The sequence below is a fragment of the Aquarana catesbeiana genome, linkage group LG01, assembly GCF_042186555.1.
Source record: "Aquarana catesbeiana isolate 2022-GZ linkage group LG01, ASM4218655v1, whole genome shotgun sequence".
Taxonomy (NCBI): Eukaryota; Metazoa; Chordata; class Amphibia; order Anura; family Ranidae; genus Aquarana; species Aquarana catesbeiana.
Window position 1 is genome coordinate 378,300,682 of NC_133324.1, and position 18,419 is coordinate 378,319,100.

At 40.2% G+C, this 18,419-nt stretch overlaps 1 protein-coding gene across 4 annotated transcripts in view; it reads left to right on the forward strand.

Moving 5' to 3' along the window:
• The window catches only part of LOC141146942 (transducin-like enhancer protein 1), a 99,547-nt gene that overhangs the window by 48,216 nt on the left and 32,912 nt on the right, over positions 1 to 18,419 (forward strand). For all 4 annotated transcript variants that reach the window (XM_073633761.1, XM_073633769.1, XM_073633780.1 and 1 more), the window contains exons 9-11: positions 9,701 to 9,817; positions 14,260 to 14,313; positions 17,099 to 17,251. In XM_073633761.1, coding sequence (XP_073489862.1) covers positions 9,701 to 9,817; positions 14,260 to 14,313; positions 17,099 to 17,251 — 324 coding nt within the window. The remainder of the gene's footprint in view (positions 1 to 9,700; positions 9,818 to 14,259; positions 14,314 to 17,098; positions 17,252 to 18,419) is intronic.

The following is an 18,419-nucleotide window of genomic DNA, read 5'->3' on the forward strand; positions in this document are numbered from 1 at the left end:
TCTTCAGGGGGTGGAAGGGGGGTGGTTGATAAAAATACAAGAACTAGTGTATATCCAGCCAAAACCTTTGTTAAAATAATGGTTGGAACCCCTACTTTTTCTTTTCTCCTATTCAGGGATCCAGACCGTAAGTGTAGGTAACACTCTGCATTAGCAAGAGACAGAACATGCTCCCCTTTTAGTAGAGAAGGGAAAGGCCAGAACTAGGTTTTTATTTCTGTCTGTGCCCCGTGACACATTTTTCCAATTCCTGTTGGGGGAAAATGTTCTTAGGACAGTGAATGAGTGTAAATGGAGCCCAGAATAATACAGGCATGTTTTCATCCTTCTCCACTATTCAAAACTAGAAAAGACTCATCCACGAGACTCGGTATTATACTGCCACTGTTGTGAGCTCATAGCAGATGTATGCCAAGTTGAGTTTCTTAGTACTGAGACTACCTATATAGTAGAGCTGCACGATTCTGGCCGAAATGAGAATCACAATTTTTTTGCTTAGAATAAAGATCACGATTCTCACGGCGTAACATCTTTCACATTATACAAAAAAATTGGGCTAACTTTTACTTTTTTTTTCTTTTTTTTTTTTTCCCAAATAACCAATTTATTTGGTCAATTTAACCTATAAAAAAAAGCATGTTCTACTTACCTGCTCTGTGTAATGGTTTTGCACAGAGCACCCCCGATTCTCCTCTTCTGGGGTCCCCCACCGATGCTTCTTGCTCCTGCCTTCAGAGTGCCCCAATAGCAAACTGCAAAGTATAGTATAGAGCGCCCCTATAGCAAGGTAAAAGAAAAAACTTCTGCCTTTTAGAACCACTCGCTTCCTGCCCAGGACTACATGTCCCATGAGGCATTACTCCTCATACATTCACAAGTTCTCAGGCACTTATTGACATGTATGGAGGGTGTACTGAACTGTATATGTGCTGCACTGTATTTCCCGATATGTAAATGAATAGTGCATTCTGTATGCAGGCCAACTAATCGACTGGCCGATTAATCGATTGGTTGTTTCTGCCCTAAATGCAAGAACAAGTCACTAATACAGAAAGTCTTCTAATGCTTTTCAGCCCTATAGGCTTTAATCTTAGCTAGAGGTCTTAGGTGTGTTTTTGTTAGGCCTTTACATCTATCCTGGGAAAACGGAACTCTGATCACTGTGGGTGTACAAGCAAACCGCTGGACTTGGCACACTTAGCTCTTTGATAGGGGCTCCTTATGCTCTGATTCAGTCATCTATAGGGGACCACCTCTGACCAATAGGTTACTAGCGTCCATTATTTAATCCCCTCCCCCCTCCTCTGCAAAAGCCATCGACATACTGTACTTCTCTTCACCAGGATCCCTCTGTTCTCTAAGAAGGACTGCAACGTGTTCACCTTTTTATTGTGGCTCTTTCTGTGTTCTATCGTTTGTCTTGTTGGTTCTACCCCTAAATGTTAGAAAGTATTTCCTTTTAACAACTTCATTATGAAATGCCACTTTCTTCATGTAATTTGTGTTGTCAAATTCCCTTTTTAACGAGCACTCTCCACTACTGCAATCCCTTGCTTATTGTACACATGGACAAATGTTTGCTAAAGGCTTTCTGGCTTGCATTTTCGTATTTTCTTCTCAGTACTCGTGTAGGCACCTTTTGATAAAGGTGCTGTACTGCGGAGTCCTTGTATACAAAGTGTTTGTTTCACAGGGTTTTCAAGGAACAGCATCTTTTAGCTCGATTTCCAATTCCTATTTATTTAGGTTGTTATCACAGCACCCATATTCTCAGCAGAGGAAACCTACAGCATAGTCTTCCTCCTTTTCTGACCATTAAACATTCTTTAGTTTCTTCATGTCATTAAGGCCCTCCAAGCCTGGTTCCTATTTAACACCTGCAGTCTGGCGCTCAAAATCTGACAATGGCACAGACTAGCCTTCCATGACTTGAAGCTCAACAAACACTTTTCAGAGTTTTGGACATTTTTGTTAACATTTGCAGACTCCTGGACAACTTGCATCTCCAATGCTTGGGTGAAAACGGGCTATAAATTGGTTTTACTAACGTGAAGGTTCCAACCTTCCTGTATCTTTTGTAATTGCTGCACAGCTTATCAAATCTCCATGAAGCCCTCCTGGGCCTTCTGGATCAAAATATCAACTTGTTCATGGTTTCCATACCATGTAGACCTTCTGACTTTTAAGGATGCGTACCTGCATGTCCCCCACTTTACAGTACATCTGTGTCTTGCTGTGCTATATTACTAGTTTGTAACTGCCCTTTAACTTTGTGCATCTCCCAGGAGTTTACCGAGCTGTTAGCCTTAGTATTGCTAAATACTAGTTGGTGTTGAGGGCCTGGGCAACTTCCTTGCCTACGTTTCTGCCTTTCAGTTCAACCGAGGCATAATTTTTCCATCCAATCTAGGTCCAGATCATTCAAAGGAAGTTTCCCTCCATTTTCCAAATGTAGTTTGGGCTGTAAATCTAAGCCTCAGCTACGGCTTCTTTTAAGAACCCTGATTATTTTTTTTTTTTTTGTCATTTTGGATAGATCCCAGAAAGGTGCTCTAGCTTTCATTCCACCATTTCTAGGTCACTAGTACAGGCCATCACCCAAACTGATGGCCTTAAGCCCGGGTTCACACTAGTGTGATCTCAGAGATTGCATGTGATTCGCACCCGCACTGCAGGTGCTGATCACATGCGATCTGAGCAATGCGAGTTCAGCCATACAGTTGTATGGCTGGACTCATTGGATTCGCACAGAAAATTGTGCAGGGACTTGTTTTCCCTGCACCAGAATTGGATCACATGGCTGTTCTCACCTATGTGATCCAATTCCTGTGCGAGTTCACAGTCCGCACTGCGATCTGTAAACTAAACTGGGGGTGTCATTAACTTTGTTAATGACACCCGCAGCGTTTCGCACAAGGCAGTGTGAACTGCCTGCAGGAGAGGAGCGATGTGGGAACTAGCGCTGTAATCGCGCTGGTTCCTGCATCGCATCAGTGTGAACCCAGGATGAAGGGGTAGAAAAGTCTGCATCCTTTGCTACAAATGGCATGATGACTGTGGGCTGGGATATCTTAAGCTGTGGTTTTTTTTTTTTTTTTTTTTTTTTTTTTTTTTTTTTTTTTTTTTTTTTTTTTTGCCAGTGTTCATTTCTCCTGCAGATGTCAGTATACCCCAACAGTCTAATGCCCCGTACACACGGTTGGACTTTGTTCGGACATTCCGACAACAAAATCCTAGGATTTTTTCCGATGGATGTTGGCTCAAACTTGTCTTGCATACACACGGTCACACAAAGTTGTCGGAAAATCCGATCGTTCTGAACGCGGTGACGTAAAACACGTACGCCGGGACTATAAACGGGGCAGTGGCCAATAGCTTTCATCTCTTTATTTATTCTGAGCATGCGTGGCACTTTGTCCTTCGGATTTATGTACACACGATCGGAATTTCCGACAACGGATTTTGTTGTCGGAAAATTTTATCTCCTGCTCTCCAACTTTGTGTGTCGGAAAATCCGATGGAAAATGTCCGATGGAGCCCACACACGGTCGGAATTTCCGACAACACGCTCCGATCGGACGTTTTCCATCGGAAAATCCGACTGTGTACGGGGCATTAGATCTTATTTCCCTCAAGGGAAGCCAGGAAATGGGTTAGTACAAAAATCCTATTTTGACCTGACCCTTTTTAGGTATGAAAATACATGTACAAGTACATGGCACCAACTACTAGTCCTTGGGGCCTTGTAGTTCAAATATTTCTGTAACCCATCAACCCTGTTTTGGAAAAGCTTTGCCCTTAGTAAATAATGACCTTTTTGAAGTGTAAACTTTTTATTTTGGCCCTGCGGGGAATTGCAGCAGCAGACCGCACTATCGCAGGTGTCATTTGTCATTTATACACTCCTTTCCCTTTGCTGACTTGACATCATGATTAAGTAGCAGAGAAATGTAGATGATTTTATCTATTACACTGGAAGCATTTTGAGATCAATTCCCTGTTATCTTAACTATCCACATACTTCACTGCTTCTGTTTTACAGGTTGGTACAACTGTAGCCTTATACTGTAGAATATGTAATAAATAAATGTACTCCAGGCTAATCTAGTGCATTTTTTTTTCTCTTTAGAAGTTTGGATAATTCCCTTTTAACATGTATTTTAAAGCGTTTAAACTTTTTTTTTTTAATTCAATTATTGTTTAACTACCTTGGCAGGAAAACTGTTTTTTTTACTTATTTTGCACACGTGTAGGAATGTGCATTTTTGGCTGTAAAATTAAAGTATAAATTTAATTATAATATTTTTTTTTTTTTTTTTGAGATGTATAGCTTGTTGGCAGGTGATTACATTGTCTTGCTGCAATATGTACTTAGTGCTGGGTTCACACTGCAGCATGCGCCGGTACGTCTCTATTCACTGGTTCAGGTCCGATTTCAGCCCAAATTTTTGGCTGAATTTGGACCTGAAATGGACCAAAAGATGCACTGGACTCCTGTGCAATTCGCAGCGGAGCCACTGCAGAGATGTGTGAGCCTGGCTCCTTTGAGAGCCGGTCCCCATCTCCTGCAATGCGAATTGGATGTGGAGAAACCTGCATCTAATTCGCAGCAGTGTGAACCCAGCCTGAAGTGTACAGATTTGTTAATGCTTTCGTAGAGTAGTTATAAACATCTTATATTGAGTTTTACCTATAGGTAAGCCTAGCATAAGGCTTACCTATAGGTAGTGGAAATATCTCCTAAACGTCCGCCGTTTAGGAGATATTTACCTTTTGTAGTCCGCCGATGATGTCATTGGCGCATGCGATGAGATTAAACAGACCTCCGTGACGTTTCTTCACTCGCAAGTGCTGTGGCTGACAGCTCCCACTGATGTCAGCCAGCCGGAGTAGCCAGCCCCGAAAGGAAGAGGGGCGACGATGGATGCGGCCACCAGTGGGGACTTTGCAGGCTTCAGTTGCAGGTAAGTGACACATAATGGGCTAGTATGCGATGCATACTAGCCCATTATGCTTTTACTTTGCAGGGAACAAAAGAGGTCAAACCATCAGGGTTTACTTCCTCTTTAATGCCTCAGTTACATTCAGGTCCCTAACGCCTACTCATGTATTTCAGATGGGCGTTTTTATTTTGCACACGTGTAGGAATGTGCATTTTTGGCTGTAAAATTAAAGTATAAAAAACCCTCACCTTTTTAAAACAACCCATTCAGTTTAAAATAGAAATGAAAGGCAAAATGTGTGAGAGATATTAAATGTATAATTAATAAAAAAAAAAAAAATATATATATATATATATATATATATATATATATATATATATATATATATATATATATATATATATATATATATATATATATATATATATATATATATATATATATATATATTTTTTTTTTTTTTTTAACTTCCCCCTCTGTTCTCAGCTGCTCAGGAGGAGAAACAGCAGCACACTGGTCTTCCCAGTAAATGGCTGAGGAGAGGGGGTGTGTGGTATCAGAAGTCTGATCATTGCAGGAGAGCTGGCACATATTGGGAATATAAAATGTTGTGTTTACATCTTTTAACTATCTCTTTCTTATCCCCCCCCCCTTCAGAACATTATAATTTTTCTGAAAGCAGAGGCCTTGTTGATAAAAGATAGTAGTTGCAATTGATAAACAGTAGTTCAACCTAAAACAAACACAATATAATGCCCAACTTTTTGGTAAAGGGTTTAGTCGAGTACCAGACATCTTAAAATTTTGGTTGGGTTAATATGAAATCTACTATGTACAGTGCCTTGCAAAAGTATTCACCCCCTTGGCATTTTTCATGTTTTGATGCTTCACAACCTGGAATTAACATGGATTGTTTGAGGCTTTGCATCATTTAATTTATAGAACATACCCACAACTTTGAAGATGTGTGTTTGTTTTTTCTTTTTTTTTTTTTTTTTTGTGAAGCAAACAACAAATAGGACAAAATAACAGAAAAAGTCAATGTGCTGTGCACAACTATTCACACCCCTAAAGTCAATACTTTGTAGAGCCACCTTTTGCGGCTATCACAGCTCCAAGTCGCTTTGGATAAGTCTCTGAGCTTGCCATATCTTACCACTGGGATTTTTGCCCATTCCTCCTTGCAAAACTGCTCCAGCTCCTTCAAGTTGGATGATTTGCACTTGGGAACAGCAATCCTTTAAGTCTGACCACAGATTTTCTATTGAATTGAGGTCTGGGCTTTGACCCAGGCCATTCCAATACCTTTACATGTTTCCTCTTAAACCACTCAAGTGTTGCTTTAGTAGTGTGTTTGGGATCATTGTCCTGCTGGAAGGTGAACCTCTGTCCTAGTCTCAAATAACATACAAAGTGGTATAGGTTTTGCTCAAGAATATCCCTGTATTTAGCACAATCCATCTTTCCCTCAACTCTGACCAGTTTCCCAGTCCCGACTGCTGAAAAACATCCCCACAAGATAATGCTGCCACCATCATGTTTCACTGTGGACATGGTGTTCTTTGGGTGATGTGTTGGGTTTGTGCCAGACATAGCGTTTTCTTTGGCCAAAAGGTTCAATTTTAGTCTCATCAGACCAGAGCACCCTTCATTCATTTTGGGAGTCTCCCACATGCCTTTTCGCAAAGTCAAAATGTGCCATTTTGTTTTTTGCTGAAAGTAATGGCCTTCTTCTGGCCACTCTGCCATAAAGCCCAACTCTATGGAGCGTAGGGCTTATTGTCATCCTATGTACAGATACTCCAGTCTCTGCTTTGGAACTCTGCAGCTCCTCCAGGGTCTCTGTGCTGCCTCTCTGATTAATGCCCTCCTTGCCCAATTTGTGAGTTTTGGGTGCCGTCTCTTGGCAGGTTTGCGGTTGTCATGTTCTTTCTATTTGGTTATGATAGATTTGATGGTGCTCCTAGGGATCATCAAAGATTTGGATATAATTTTTTTTTTTTTTTGTAACCTAACCCTGACTTGTACTTCTCAACAACATTGTCCCTTACTTGTTTGGAGAGTTCCTTGGTCTTCATGGCAGTGTTTGGTTAGTGGTGCCTCTTGCTTAGGTGTTGCAGTCTCTGGGCCTTTCAGAAAGATGTGTATATGTAAGGGCAGATCATGAGACACTTGGATTGCACACAGGTGGGCATCATTTCATTCTTTTTATGGGCTTCATAACAAAGTGGGTGAATACATCAGCACATGTCAATTATCAGTTTTTTTTATTTCTGAAAAATTGTTTTATTTATATATTTTTCTAATTTTACTTCACCAGCTTAGACTATTGTGTTCTGATCCATCAAAGCCGGGGGGGGGGATACTTTTGCGAGGCACTGTATATTTTTTCCCACTTGACTGTGTAGCAATAGGTTCACCACTATTCCTAATAGCAGTTTTTAATCATCCGGTGACTCAGCCAGTAAATCTGCTTTTCAAAAGCACTAGCTATCCAGCAGATCATATTGGTTTACATGGATGAGACAAACTACACACAGCCGTTCAGCCTTTTTTCTGAACTAAACAAAAGCAGCTAGCTCAATGTGTTTCAATCACAGATGATCAAAACCAAAATTAAAAAATGTCCAGAGCTCAAAACAAATAGTGTAAATCAAAAAATATGATTATAATCTTGCTCTTCAGAACATGTGAAAATAAGTGTGAAAGAAAAGCACAAACAAATATTCAACATATATAATGCGAGATTGTCCATAATCGGGCATCTGCAAAAACCATAATGTGCACAAATCCTCTGTCATTCTAAAGTGTATAAAACAAGGAACCTCCACACTTGTGTGGCTAGTAATGGGTCATAAACACTCAAGATGTAAAGACATTAGCCAATCTCAAAGAATCCCTCTCAGATCATGCTAGGAAAGCCCCGGGAAATGTGAGAAATAAATGGTCCCCCCTCCCCCCAATCACAATAAAAAAACAATTGACTTGATCTCAATGGTATATGTATACTTTATTGTGACCAAATCCCCAAAAAAACCACTCGCAAGCATAGGTAAATGAAACCAGAAACAATGAGAATACAGTTATGCTACAAAAATACTCTGGCCAAACACATCGGACTGTGTGTGGTGGCTTCAAACTGGGTGGAGCCAGACATCTGATGTGTAAAAAAAAAAAAAAAAAAAAAAAAAAGTGATTAAATACCACCAAAAAAAAGCTCTGTCTCAAAAAATAAATAACAATTGTTGTTTTTCAAAGTGAGAGCGCTGAAAACTAAAAATGGACTGGAAGGGGTGAAAGTGTCTGGTCTTGAAGTGGTTAAAAAGAGGCAAACGTCATATACAAAAAATAAAAATAAAGGCTTTTGCAGGAAGTGGTAGTTGTAGCAGCGCTTGATATTGCCTGATATACTTGAGTTTTATAAGCTGTAATTTGATCAATAACAGTATTGGTATACCTCAATTTTATTTTTAATGTTCTAAAAAAAGTATTTGTAGTCCAAGAGCATAAATACAAAATGGTGATTATTCTACACACTGTTTGAGCATTCTTAAAATGTTTGATTTAAAAAAAAAAAAATGTACAAACTTAAAATATAGGACAAAGTTAAGAGAAACCTTTATTAATCGTACAGGACCTAATTCATAGACTCTTAGGTGATTGAAACTGGAAAAGGCTATGCTGGGAAACGCCCCCGCTGTACTCAATAACCCCACCCACTCCATGACGCTCCAGTTTTTTTTAGTGACCTTAGGACAGGTGATGAACACTTTTTTTTTTTTTTTTTGTTTTTTTTTTTTTTGTCACCAGTTTGTCTTCCTTCCACTGACTGTTCTATCATGATCTAACTGCTTATTGCAGTTTTAGCTCACTAGCGAATTTTAGACCAGTTACACTCATACTTCTTATACTTATCTCAACAGCAGCGCCTGTAATGCTTTCTTCAGGCAGTGAGTCCTGCGTTCGATGCTCACCTTGGCATGTGGGGCATTGTGTATGTAGGCTACAGGATGCTATACGGGTCCATGGTCCATCCCTTTAGCACCCAAATCCTGAAGACCCCTTCAGGGGTATGTTCATTATGACAGGCAAAGCCTGAACCCTGGAGGGGGGACCAGCAGCAGGGATAAAGGCACCTTTTTACTTTCCCGTGAGGTGGTTACTGAAGGAAGAACGTTTCTACCCTACTAACCTCAATCGTGTTTCTCTGTTCAATGGGTCTCTTCTGTATGAATAGGGTTTGCCCTGTTTAAAAGTTGCCCCCCCCCCCCTTTCCAAAAGGAGGGCGATGTCAACGTTTGCTCACATCAGACAGACGTCAGAGCCGCCTGCTTCCTCTTTTTTTTTCTTTTTTTGTTTGTATCAGAGGTAGGCGGGTTTAAATGAACACAAGTTCTTTTACCCCCCCCCCCCCCCCATCCCCACCCCCCGCCACTCCGTAGGGGTGAATGGACTGTCCGATTAAGGTTCGTCTGAAAAACTGACAGGCGGACCTGATCGGACCCTGGTGTGAAAGAAGCCTAACTTAAGAGCTGATCTGCTAGTTTTTTTTTCCCAATTTGGGACAGACTGCCAGAATGTTTTATACATGGATATGAACAAAGTGATCATGCTCTTAAATATTCATACATGTTAACACCTGTTCACAGCCTATCTTATTATGACATCTTCTTAAGTCTGCTGGTTTACCACGGAAATGTTGCTTGTAAATGTTTTAACGTGCTTGGTTTTTTTTTTTTTTCTTTTTTGTATTATAGAGTAACTCTCTGTTGGTTTCTGACAGCCTGCGAGGCACAGATAAACGGAGGAATGGCCCAGAATATTCTAATGACCTTAAAAAGAGGAAAGTGGATGATAAGGATTCTAGCCACTATGTAAGTGAACTGTCTCTAAATGTTGAACATCCTTAACTGTTTTTAGAGAATACCTTTTTTTTTTTTTTTTTTTTTTTTTTTTTTTAATGTACAGTTGCATATTTGTAAGTGTTCTAGCATAGACCATGTGGTTGATTTACTGGAGAGTACAAAATCTGGTCCAGCTGTGCATGGTAGCCAATCAGCGTCTAACGTCAGCTTGTTCAATTAAGCTTTGACAATAAAACCTGGAAGCTGATTGGTTTCTATGCAGAGCTGCACCAGATTTTGCACACTCCAGTTTAGTAAATCAACCCCAATGTGTTTTGATGGTGGCATCTAAAAAAGGTCCTAACTCACTAGAGATCAAAGATTTATTTGCCAAGTAGGACCACCAAGAGGTCTTGAGGACCGTTTACTCCATGGAGGAGATTTACTAAGACTGGTGCACTCATAATCTGGTGAAGCTGTGCATGGTAGCCAATTGGCTTCTAACTTCAGTTTATTTTAAATTAAGCTTTGACAATAAAACCTGGAAGCTGATTGGTTTCTGTGGAGAGCTGCACCAGATTTTGCACTCTCCAGTGTTCGTGAATAACACCCTCATGCCTTGCAGTACCACAAACGCCACAGAATTTGATTTTGAAAGGGAAGCAATGCAGAGGAAGTCTCTGTGCACTTTTTGTGTTGCCAACACATACACAAAGTTATGGTGTGATGTGGTAAAATGCGCAATACTGCTTGCGTTACTACAGTGCATTTGTGTGAACAGGGCCTAGTTGTACGGTTTCGCTTATCTGAAAGTAAATATGGTTGGGGAGTGTATCGGGGTTTTTTTTTCTGTCCTGACACTATTTCTTTAGAGGGTTAAGCTAAAAATTGTAAAAGAATATTCTTATGTTCATGGCTAACTAAAGAGGGGCAAAGTTACTATAACTGCAGACAGAACTTGGAGATGCTGTGCATAGTAGCCAATTGGCTTCTAGCCTCTGCTTGTTCAGTTAAGCACAGCTGCTCCAGTCGTAAATTCCCTAAGTGTTTTTGTGGTGTGGTTTGTTTTTTTTTTTTTTTTTTTTTGAGATGTATAGCTTGTTGGCAGGTGATTACATTGTCTTGCTGCAATATGTACTTAGTGCTGGGTTCACACTGCAGCATGCGCCGGTACGTCTCCATTCACTGGTTCAGGTCCGATTTCAGCCCAAATTTTTGGCTGAATTTGGACCTGAAATGAACCAAAAGATGCACCGGACTCCTGTGCAATTCGCAGCGGAGCCGCTGCAGAGATGTGTGAGCCTGGCTTCATTGAGAGCCGGTCCCCATCTCCTGCTATGCGAATCGGATGTGGAGAAACCTGCATCTAATTCGCAGCAGTGTGAACCCAGCCTGAAGTGTACAGATTTGTTAATGCTTTCGTAGAGTAGTTATAAACCTCTTATATTGAGTTTTACCTATAGGTAAGCCTAGCATAAGGCTTACCTATAGGTAGTGGAAATATCTCCTAAACGTCCGCTGTTTAGGAGATATTTACCTTTGTAGTCCGCCGAAGATGTCATTGGCGCATGCGATGAGATTAAACGGACCTCCGTGACGTTTCTTCACTTGCAAGTGCTGTGGCTGACAGCTCCCACGTGCGGGACTGATGTCAGCCAGCCGGAGTTCCCAGCCCCGAAAGGAAGAGGGGCGACGATTGATACGGCCACCAGTGGGGACTTTGCAGGCTTCAGTTGCAGGTAAGTGACACATAATGGGCTAGTATGCGATGCATACTAGCCCATTATGCTTTTACTTTGCAGGGAACAAAAGAGGTCAAACCATCAGGGTTTACTTCCTCTTTAATGCCTCAGTTACATTCAGGTCCCTAACGCCTACTCATGTATTTCAGATGGGCGTTACCTGTTATAGGAGTTTTAGGCCTAATCAGGCAACAATATCATGCTTGTGAGAGGTCTTGCATCCAGTTAACAGCTGTCTGAGGCAACAGGTAATTGCTTCAAAATGGCTATTTTTCATTACTACTAGTAGTGTTGCTACTGGTTGACATCTAGAGTTGCCCAACTGTAAGACCATGACTAATATGTGTACCTTTTTTAAGGTTTGTTCATAGAAGGTCTGATCATTTTTTTTTATTTATTTATTTTTTTTTTTACTTGCAATTGGTTTGAAAGTTGGGCTCAGTGTAGTTTGTTACAAGTAGATGATGAACTTTTGCATGTCAGAAAATCTTGGTTTCAGGTCACACTTAGGTCAAGATGTTGACATATCTTTGCATAAATAGAAGCTGCTCATTTCCTTTTCTGTGGAGAAAATGGGAACAAAATTGCCACCACCCATACACCACAGTCATTTGTGTCAAGAGCATTGCAGTGGGTTCCAGGTGGTGTGATGCTTTGCAATAATTGAAAAAAGGTGTCCCGTCATCCATTAGTCTCAGGCTGACCGTTTTTTCTAAAAAATGCTAGTTGCTTGACTGTTACAAGCTTCATTGCTTTCAGAATTGCTGTTCAGTAACACGTTTACAATACGTCAAGTTAAAGGGAACTCGAACACCTGATTTACATGTATGTTGTGTATCAGTGATTCAATTTCTTTCAGTCCTAGTATCAGCATGTTAGTCAGGCTTCTAAACTGAAAGGTCTGCATATGTTTTCTCTTACTACAAGTTTTAACCACTTCTCGCCAGTAGGATGTCATATGACACAGCCATCATTCGGATATCTGTTTTCAGCCAGCGATTCCCTCCAATGTAACAATGTAAGAGCCACCCTACCGGCTATTAAGCAGCTGAATGGCTTTTACAGTCAGCAGGAGGGGATGTTGTCATCGTAACCCCCCCCCCCCCCCCCCCCCACTCACACATGCACACACCTACACCTCCGGCGCCTTTTCGGGCTCTTCCGTGCGATAAGGAGGCCGGATGGTCCCGGGCCATCTCTATGACCCTGGGAGGCCGGAAGCGAAGTCACTTCTGGCACTGTAAATACTGCCAGTTTATTTTTATTTTTTTTCCCCTCATGCTTTCCAGGGTATAGGAGATATCTGGGGTCTCTGACCCCAGATGTCTTCATAAAGAGGACTGGTCATGCCTTATTTACGTTTCTTGTAATATGATTAAAAGTGATCCAAAAAAAATAAAGGGACAGTGTACAAAAAAAAATAAAATAATAAAATTTAAAGTGCGCAGAAGCGAAACACATATGCAGGTTGCGCCTGTGTATGTTAACGACATTCGAACCACTTGTGAGGTATTGCTGCAAAAGGTTGGTTTGAGCAGAAATTCTAGCACAAGACCTCCTCTGTAACCCTAAACTGGTAACCTGTAAAAAAAAATGTTATTGTCGCCTATGGAGATTTTTTGGTACTGAAGTTTGGCGCCATTCCACGAGTGTGCTCAATTTTAAAGCGTGACATGTTGGGTGATATCTTTTACATTATACAAAAAATTAGGGTTACTATTGTGTTATTTTAAATTCATTAAAGTGTTTCTTGCATGGCCAGATTTAAGGGAGTTTACAGATAAGATGGGGACCCATCCCCTCAAATATGTTCATTTTCCCTTTTAATCTGGATTAATGTATGTAGAAGGAGTTTTAGTACTTCTGTGCGTGTGTATATTGCAGATTATAAGAGCAGAGTGGTATATTTGGAAATTAACTGCACATTGTTCCCATCTTGTATTGCTTTGGAGTATAGCTACATTTGCAGTGGCATCTTACAGCAGTAGGTTGTTCAGTAGTTACACAAATTTCCTATTTGGGAGTGCACTTAACTCAGTGGTTCTTCCTGCTGACTCTGGCGCACATCAGGTATATAGGCGTAACCACTTCACTCTTTTAAGAAAGATGGCTTTTATTTACAGTTATTGGCAACAGGTTTGCTTTAAATATATTTGCCTCTGTCTTCAGATAGTTTCAAATGTGCATACTGCTTAATTCATTTTGTTCATGCCTTGGTAAGCAAAAATAAGAAGAAAAGAAGTGTAAAAAAAAAAAAAAAATTGGCAGCCTACTTAGAAGCCCTTTGATAACCCTGTCTCACAAAGCATAGTTATTTCCTGTTTGTCTTTGTGAAAGCCAGACACTGTTAACAGTCTTGGTTTTCCGGTTTGAAGTGCAATCATTTACAGTAGTTTCACAAACCCTGATGCAGATTACAATGCATGCTACAACAGCAGGGGTCAGATTTCAAAAACCTCTGAAATATCCTCAAGATGCTTTCTTATATGTGGATGTTTGCCAACTTCCTCACTCCTTCCTTTTTTTTTTTCCCACCTTCATTTCTATTCCTATGAAAGTGTTGCTGTATTGTTTTGCAGAGCTGATTTAATTGGAGGTGTTATAATTAAACTTGTTGTTTTTGTTAAGTACACTTTTTTTTTATTGCTAGTCGATAATGTTTTTACTAGTTAGTTTTATACTAATAGGTTATATCTATATGTTGAATACAAATGTACCTATAATTTACAGGACAGCGATGGGGACAAAAGTGATGACAATCTAGTTGTTGATGTGTCAAATGAGGTAAGGCTTTGTTGTTTCCCCACTTTCAAATTTGACAGTTTGGTATATCACTGTAAAAAGACCTTATGTACATTTGTCAGCATTACTTTGTAAACATTTAAAGTGGTGTTTTGGCCGAAATTATACTTTTTCAATAAAAATACCCCTATAATACACAAGTTTAATGTGTTCTAGTAAAGTTAGTCTGTAAACTAAGGTCTGTTTTTTGTTTATAGCAGTAGTTTGTTATTTTATAAACTTACAGCAGGCCGTGGCCATCTTAAGTGTGGGCATCTGAAGCCAGACTGTATTTCTTCCTGGATCTCATCCTTGCAGATCTCGCACATGCTCAGTGCAGCACAAGCAGTGTAATAGGTTTCAGGTCAGGTTACCATAGCAACGGCAATGTCATAGGAAGTTGTTGCCCCTTCCCAGAAGGCATTGCAAACAGGAAATGATGCGATGGGCCACAGCCAGGGAGGAGGAAGTGAAAAATGAATACAGCAGATATACAGTAGGTGCTGAGAAAAAAAATAAAAAAATATCCAATTCGTTTACAGTGCACAGTTTAGTGAGGGATGCTGAAGAGTTGTAAAAGTGGGTGGAACTCCACTTTAAGAAGCACTTGACAAGTTCTGTGTAGAATTTATTCACCCAAAGTGCCCTTCAGCTATAACCTGGTCATTTGTTTTCTCCTGCTTTGTAGGCGTTACAGATCTTAAGAAGGGGAATAGCTGTAGCTTTATGTAAGGTTTTAGCAGGTTTCACCAGGCTCCCTTAGCTTCATCATTGGCTAAATTTGCTAAAATTTTGCTAAAAACTGCTTGAAGGTTTAAAGGTTTTGTGAAGGTTTACAGAGCCTAATTGTTTATAGAGGTCGACCGATATATCGGCCAATATTTGGCTTTTTTTACTTAATCGGCATCGGCGGATTGTGCTGATTAAAAAAAAAGCCGATTATAACTTCAGCGGGACTTGCAAATGACTTCTGTAATAGAAGTCAATGCAAGTTTCCTGAGATTATCTGTGGAGAGGATTCTCTCCTCCTCTGGGCAGCCTGCCAAGTCTGATAAGAAGATACATTGTATCTTTTCAGGTTCTTTTAACAATGAGCTGAACTCTGTGTGTAGAAGTTCTCAGTTTAACCATTTAAAGACTCAATCTTTTCTGACATTTGTTGCTTACAAGTAAAAATCCTGTATTTTCTGCTAGAAAATCACTTAGAATCCCCAAACATTATATATATATTTTTTAGCAGAGACCCTAGGGAATAAAATAGCGGTTGTTGCAATATTTTATGTCACACGATATTTGCGCAGCGGTCTTTCAAACGCAATTTTTTTTAAAAAAATTAATGAAATAAAAAAAAAATAAGCAGTAAAGTTAGCCCATTTTTTTTCGTCCAAAAGTTTTGATTACCTGTTTTTGTGTGTGTTAATATTTTAAGATTTTTTTTTTTAATCTAAATTATACATACAAGTGAACTGATTGGAGGTTTGTTTTGTTTAATGTTTAAATGTAAAAAATTTTCTGTATCACTTATTACTTAAGGTTGCTTCCACACTGGAGCGGGCATGTGTTGACGGTAAAACGCTGTTAGTTTTAGCAGCGCTTTACCGTCATTTTAGCGGCGCTATTCGGCTGCTAGCGGGGCGCTTATAACCCAGCTAGCGGCCGAGGAAGGGGTTAAATGCGCCCATAAAGCACTGCTGCCAAAATGCTTTGCAGGCGCTTCGGCAGCAGTGCGCATTCATTTCAATGGGCAGGAGTGGTGGAGCAGCGGTATACACCGCTCCAATGATGCCGCTTGCAGGACTTTTTTCCGTAACATCCTGCCATCGCATCGCCTCAGTGTGAAAGCACTCGGGCTTTCACACAGACTGCAGGGGAGCCGTTTTACAGGCGCTATTTTTAGCCCAAAAGCGCCTGAAAAACGTCCCAGTGTGAAAGGGGTCTGTCTAACTGTTAGATTTTATGAGATGAAGGGGGGGGGGGGGGGAATCGGCCTAATATATCGGCCCAAAAAAATCGGCATCATATATCGGCCATCAGCCACCGCGATTTCTAAATATCAGTATCGGCCAGAGAAAAACCCATATTGGTCGACCTCTAATGGTTTAGACTGGTATTTACAAGCTAATACTTCCAAACGCCCATGCTTATAAGGCCAAGCAACTGCTTGCATAGTGAGGACAGTTTGGGTTCCCAGCCTTTGTGTTGCTAATGTTGATTTGTTAGGAAATGTTTTTAAAGTTTTGATGCCTACTACAGCTCCTTTTTTTTTTTTTTTTTTTCTGGTATAATGTAGTTTGCGTTTTGAAAAACCTATTTGCTTTCAGCAAATTATTAACTGCGTCATGCTGGGGAAAAAGTCAGTTGTAAGTGGTAGTAGCGCCTCTGTGACACCTGGCATATCATTGCAAATCAGCAAAGAAGTGTTTCATCATCGTTTTTGATTTTTGCAGTGATCTTCCACGTCACAGGTTTAAGATGGAAACCTGGTTAAAGTAGCTTGCAATAAAACTGTACTTAAAGTAATTTGTAAACACCCTTTTTATAATAAGTGTTTATGCGCAGGAGCCTCAGGTGAAAATAACTTAATGTTGCCATTTTTATTTTTTGCTTTAGATGCACTTTAAGGTATCGGTATTGGTTATTAGTGACTTTTAAAACTGAACCCGGCTTTTTGATTGGGCTGCTGCTCTTTGTAACAGCTCATCAGCTTTTACAAAAAGTGAAACTGATCAGCATGCATCCTGTTGTGTTCAACCAAATCTGAGCAGTGTTTTTGTTTGCACATGCTTAGGATCCATCTTCTCCAAGAGCAAGCCCAGCTCACTCCCCTCGAGAGAATGGTATTGATAAGAGCCGATTAATGAAGAAAGATGCTTCTAGTAGCCCAGCCTCCACTGCTTCTTCAGGTAGCTCGACGTCATTGAAATCTAAAGAAATGAGCCTGGTAGGTAACACAGTAACATTCAGTGGAACAATGCATGCTAACAGACATATATAAGCGTTTCTTTTTTTAAACAACATATTAACTGTGTCAATTATGGAACTCATTCTTACAACTGATAACTATGGATTGATTCTTCTCACGCAAATAAAAGGAAATTAGATTATCTGAATATGTGGGACTGTGGCAGAAATGTCAGCTAGTTTTAGGTCAAAGGTCATTTTTGTCCCATTTAAGAATTTAAATTGAATGAAGCTATAGGTGTTACCTCTGTGATAAAGTTTTACCTTCCTTTTTGTTGTTGTGCAGTTCTATGCAGTAGGCCTTTTTTTTTTTTTTTTTTTTTTTTTTTTTACCTACATTAAGCTCGGGATAAAATGCTTGCAATTACTATAATGTTAAGTGCCAAAGTGCTATAATCTATTTGCCTAGAATTGTGTGAGTGTAGCCCTCAGACATGGCATAATTCCTTTCATTGAAACCAAATATTTTGCATCTGTTTCTGGCCTATTGGGACATGTTCCACCAACACACTAAGTAGGCATTTTCAGTAGGAGTGTAGAATAGTTTAAAGTGCACCTGTGCCCACACTATGAGCATTAAACTATTTGGAGCTAATGCACACATGAGCATATTCCTCCTTATGGCATTGACATGCTTTGTGTGTTGATGCCCAGGATTCTTTGATGCTGTGAACAGCTGCCTATATACATGAATGAGCATGGGCGCATGCATACAGACATAAGTCTCTGAAAGCAGACAGTCTGCGCTTGTGGCTTTATGCAAGAAGCAGCGCATACCTGCATACGGCTGCCTACAGTCATTCATATCTATAGGCAGCTGTATACATTAGCAGGGGCTCCCGGGAACCAAAATAGGTAGCATGATTGCACTGTGAGGACGGCTCCTGTGTGCATGAGAGCACTTGTACCTTCATAACAAGCTGTAAAAAAAGCATTAAAACCATCTACACTTAGCCCCTCTAGGTGCTTTTTAACGTAAAGTTATTCATTCTCAAAATCTTTAAAGATCAAGAAGACACAGCCCCGTTCACATCAGCACGATTTGACCAGTAATGGGGGGCGTCCCAATCGATGCAACGCTGCTTTTGTAGTTCCTGCACTACTTTTGGCGACTTCGGGAGGTGATTTCAATAGACATCTGTGCATGA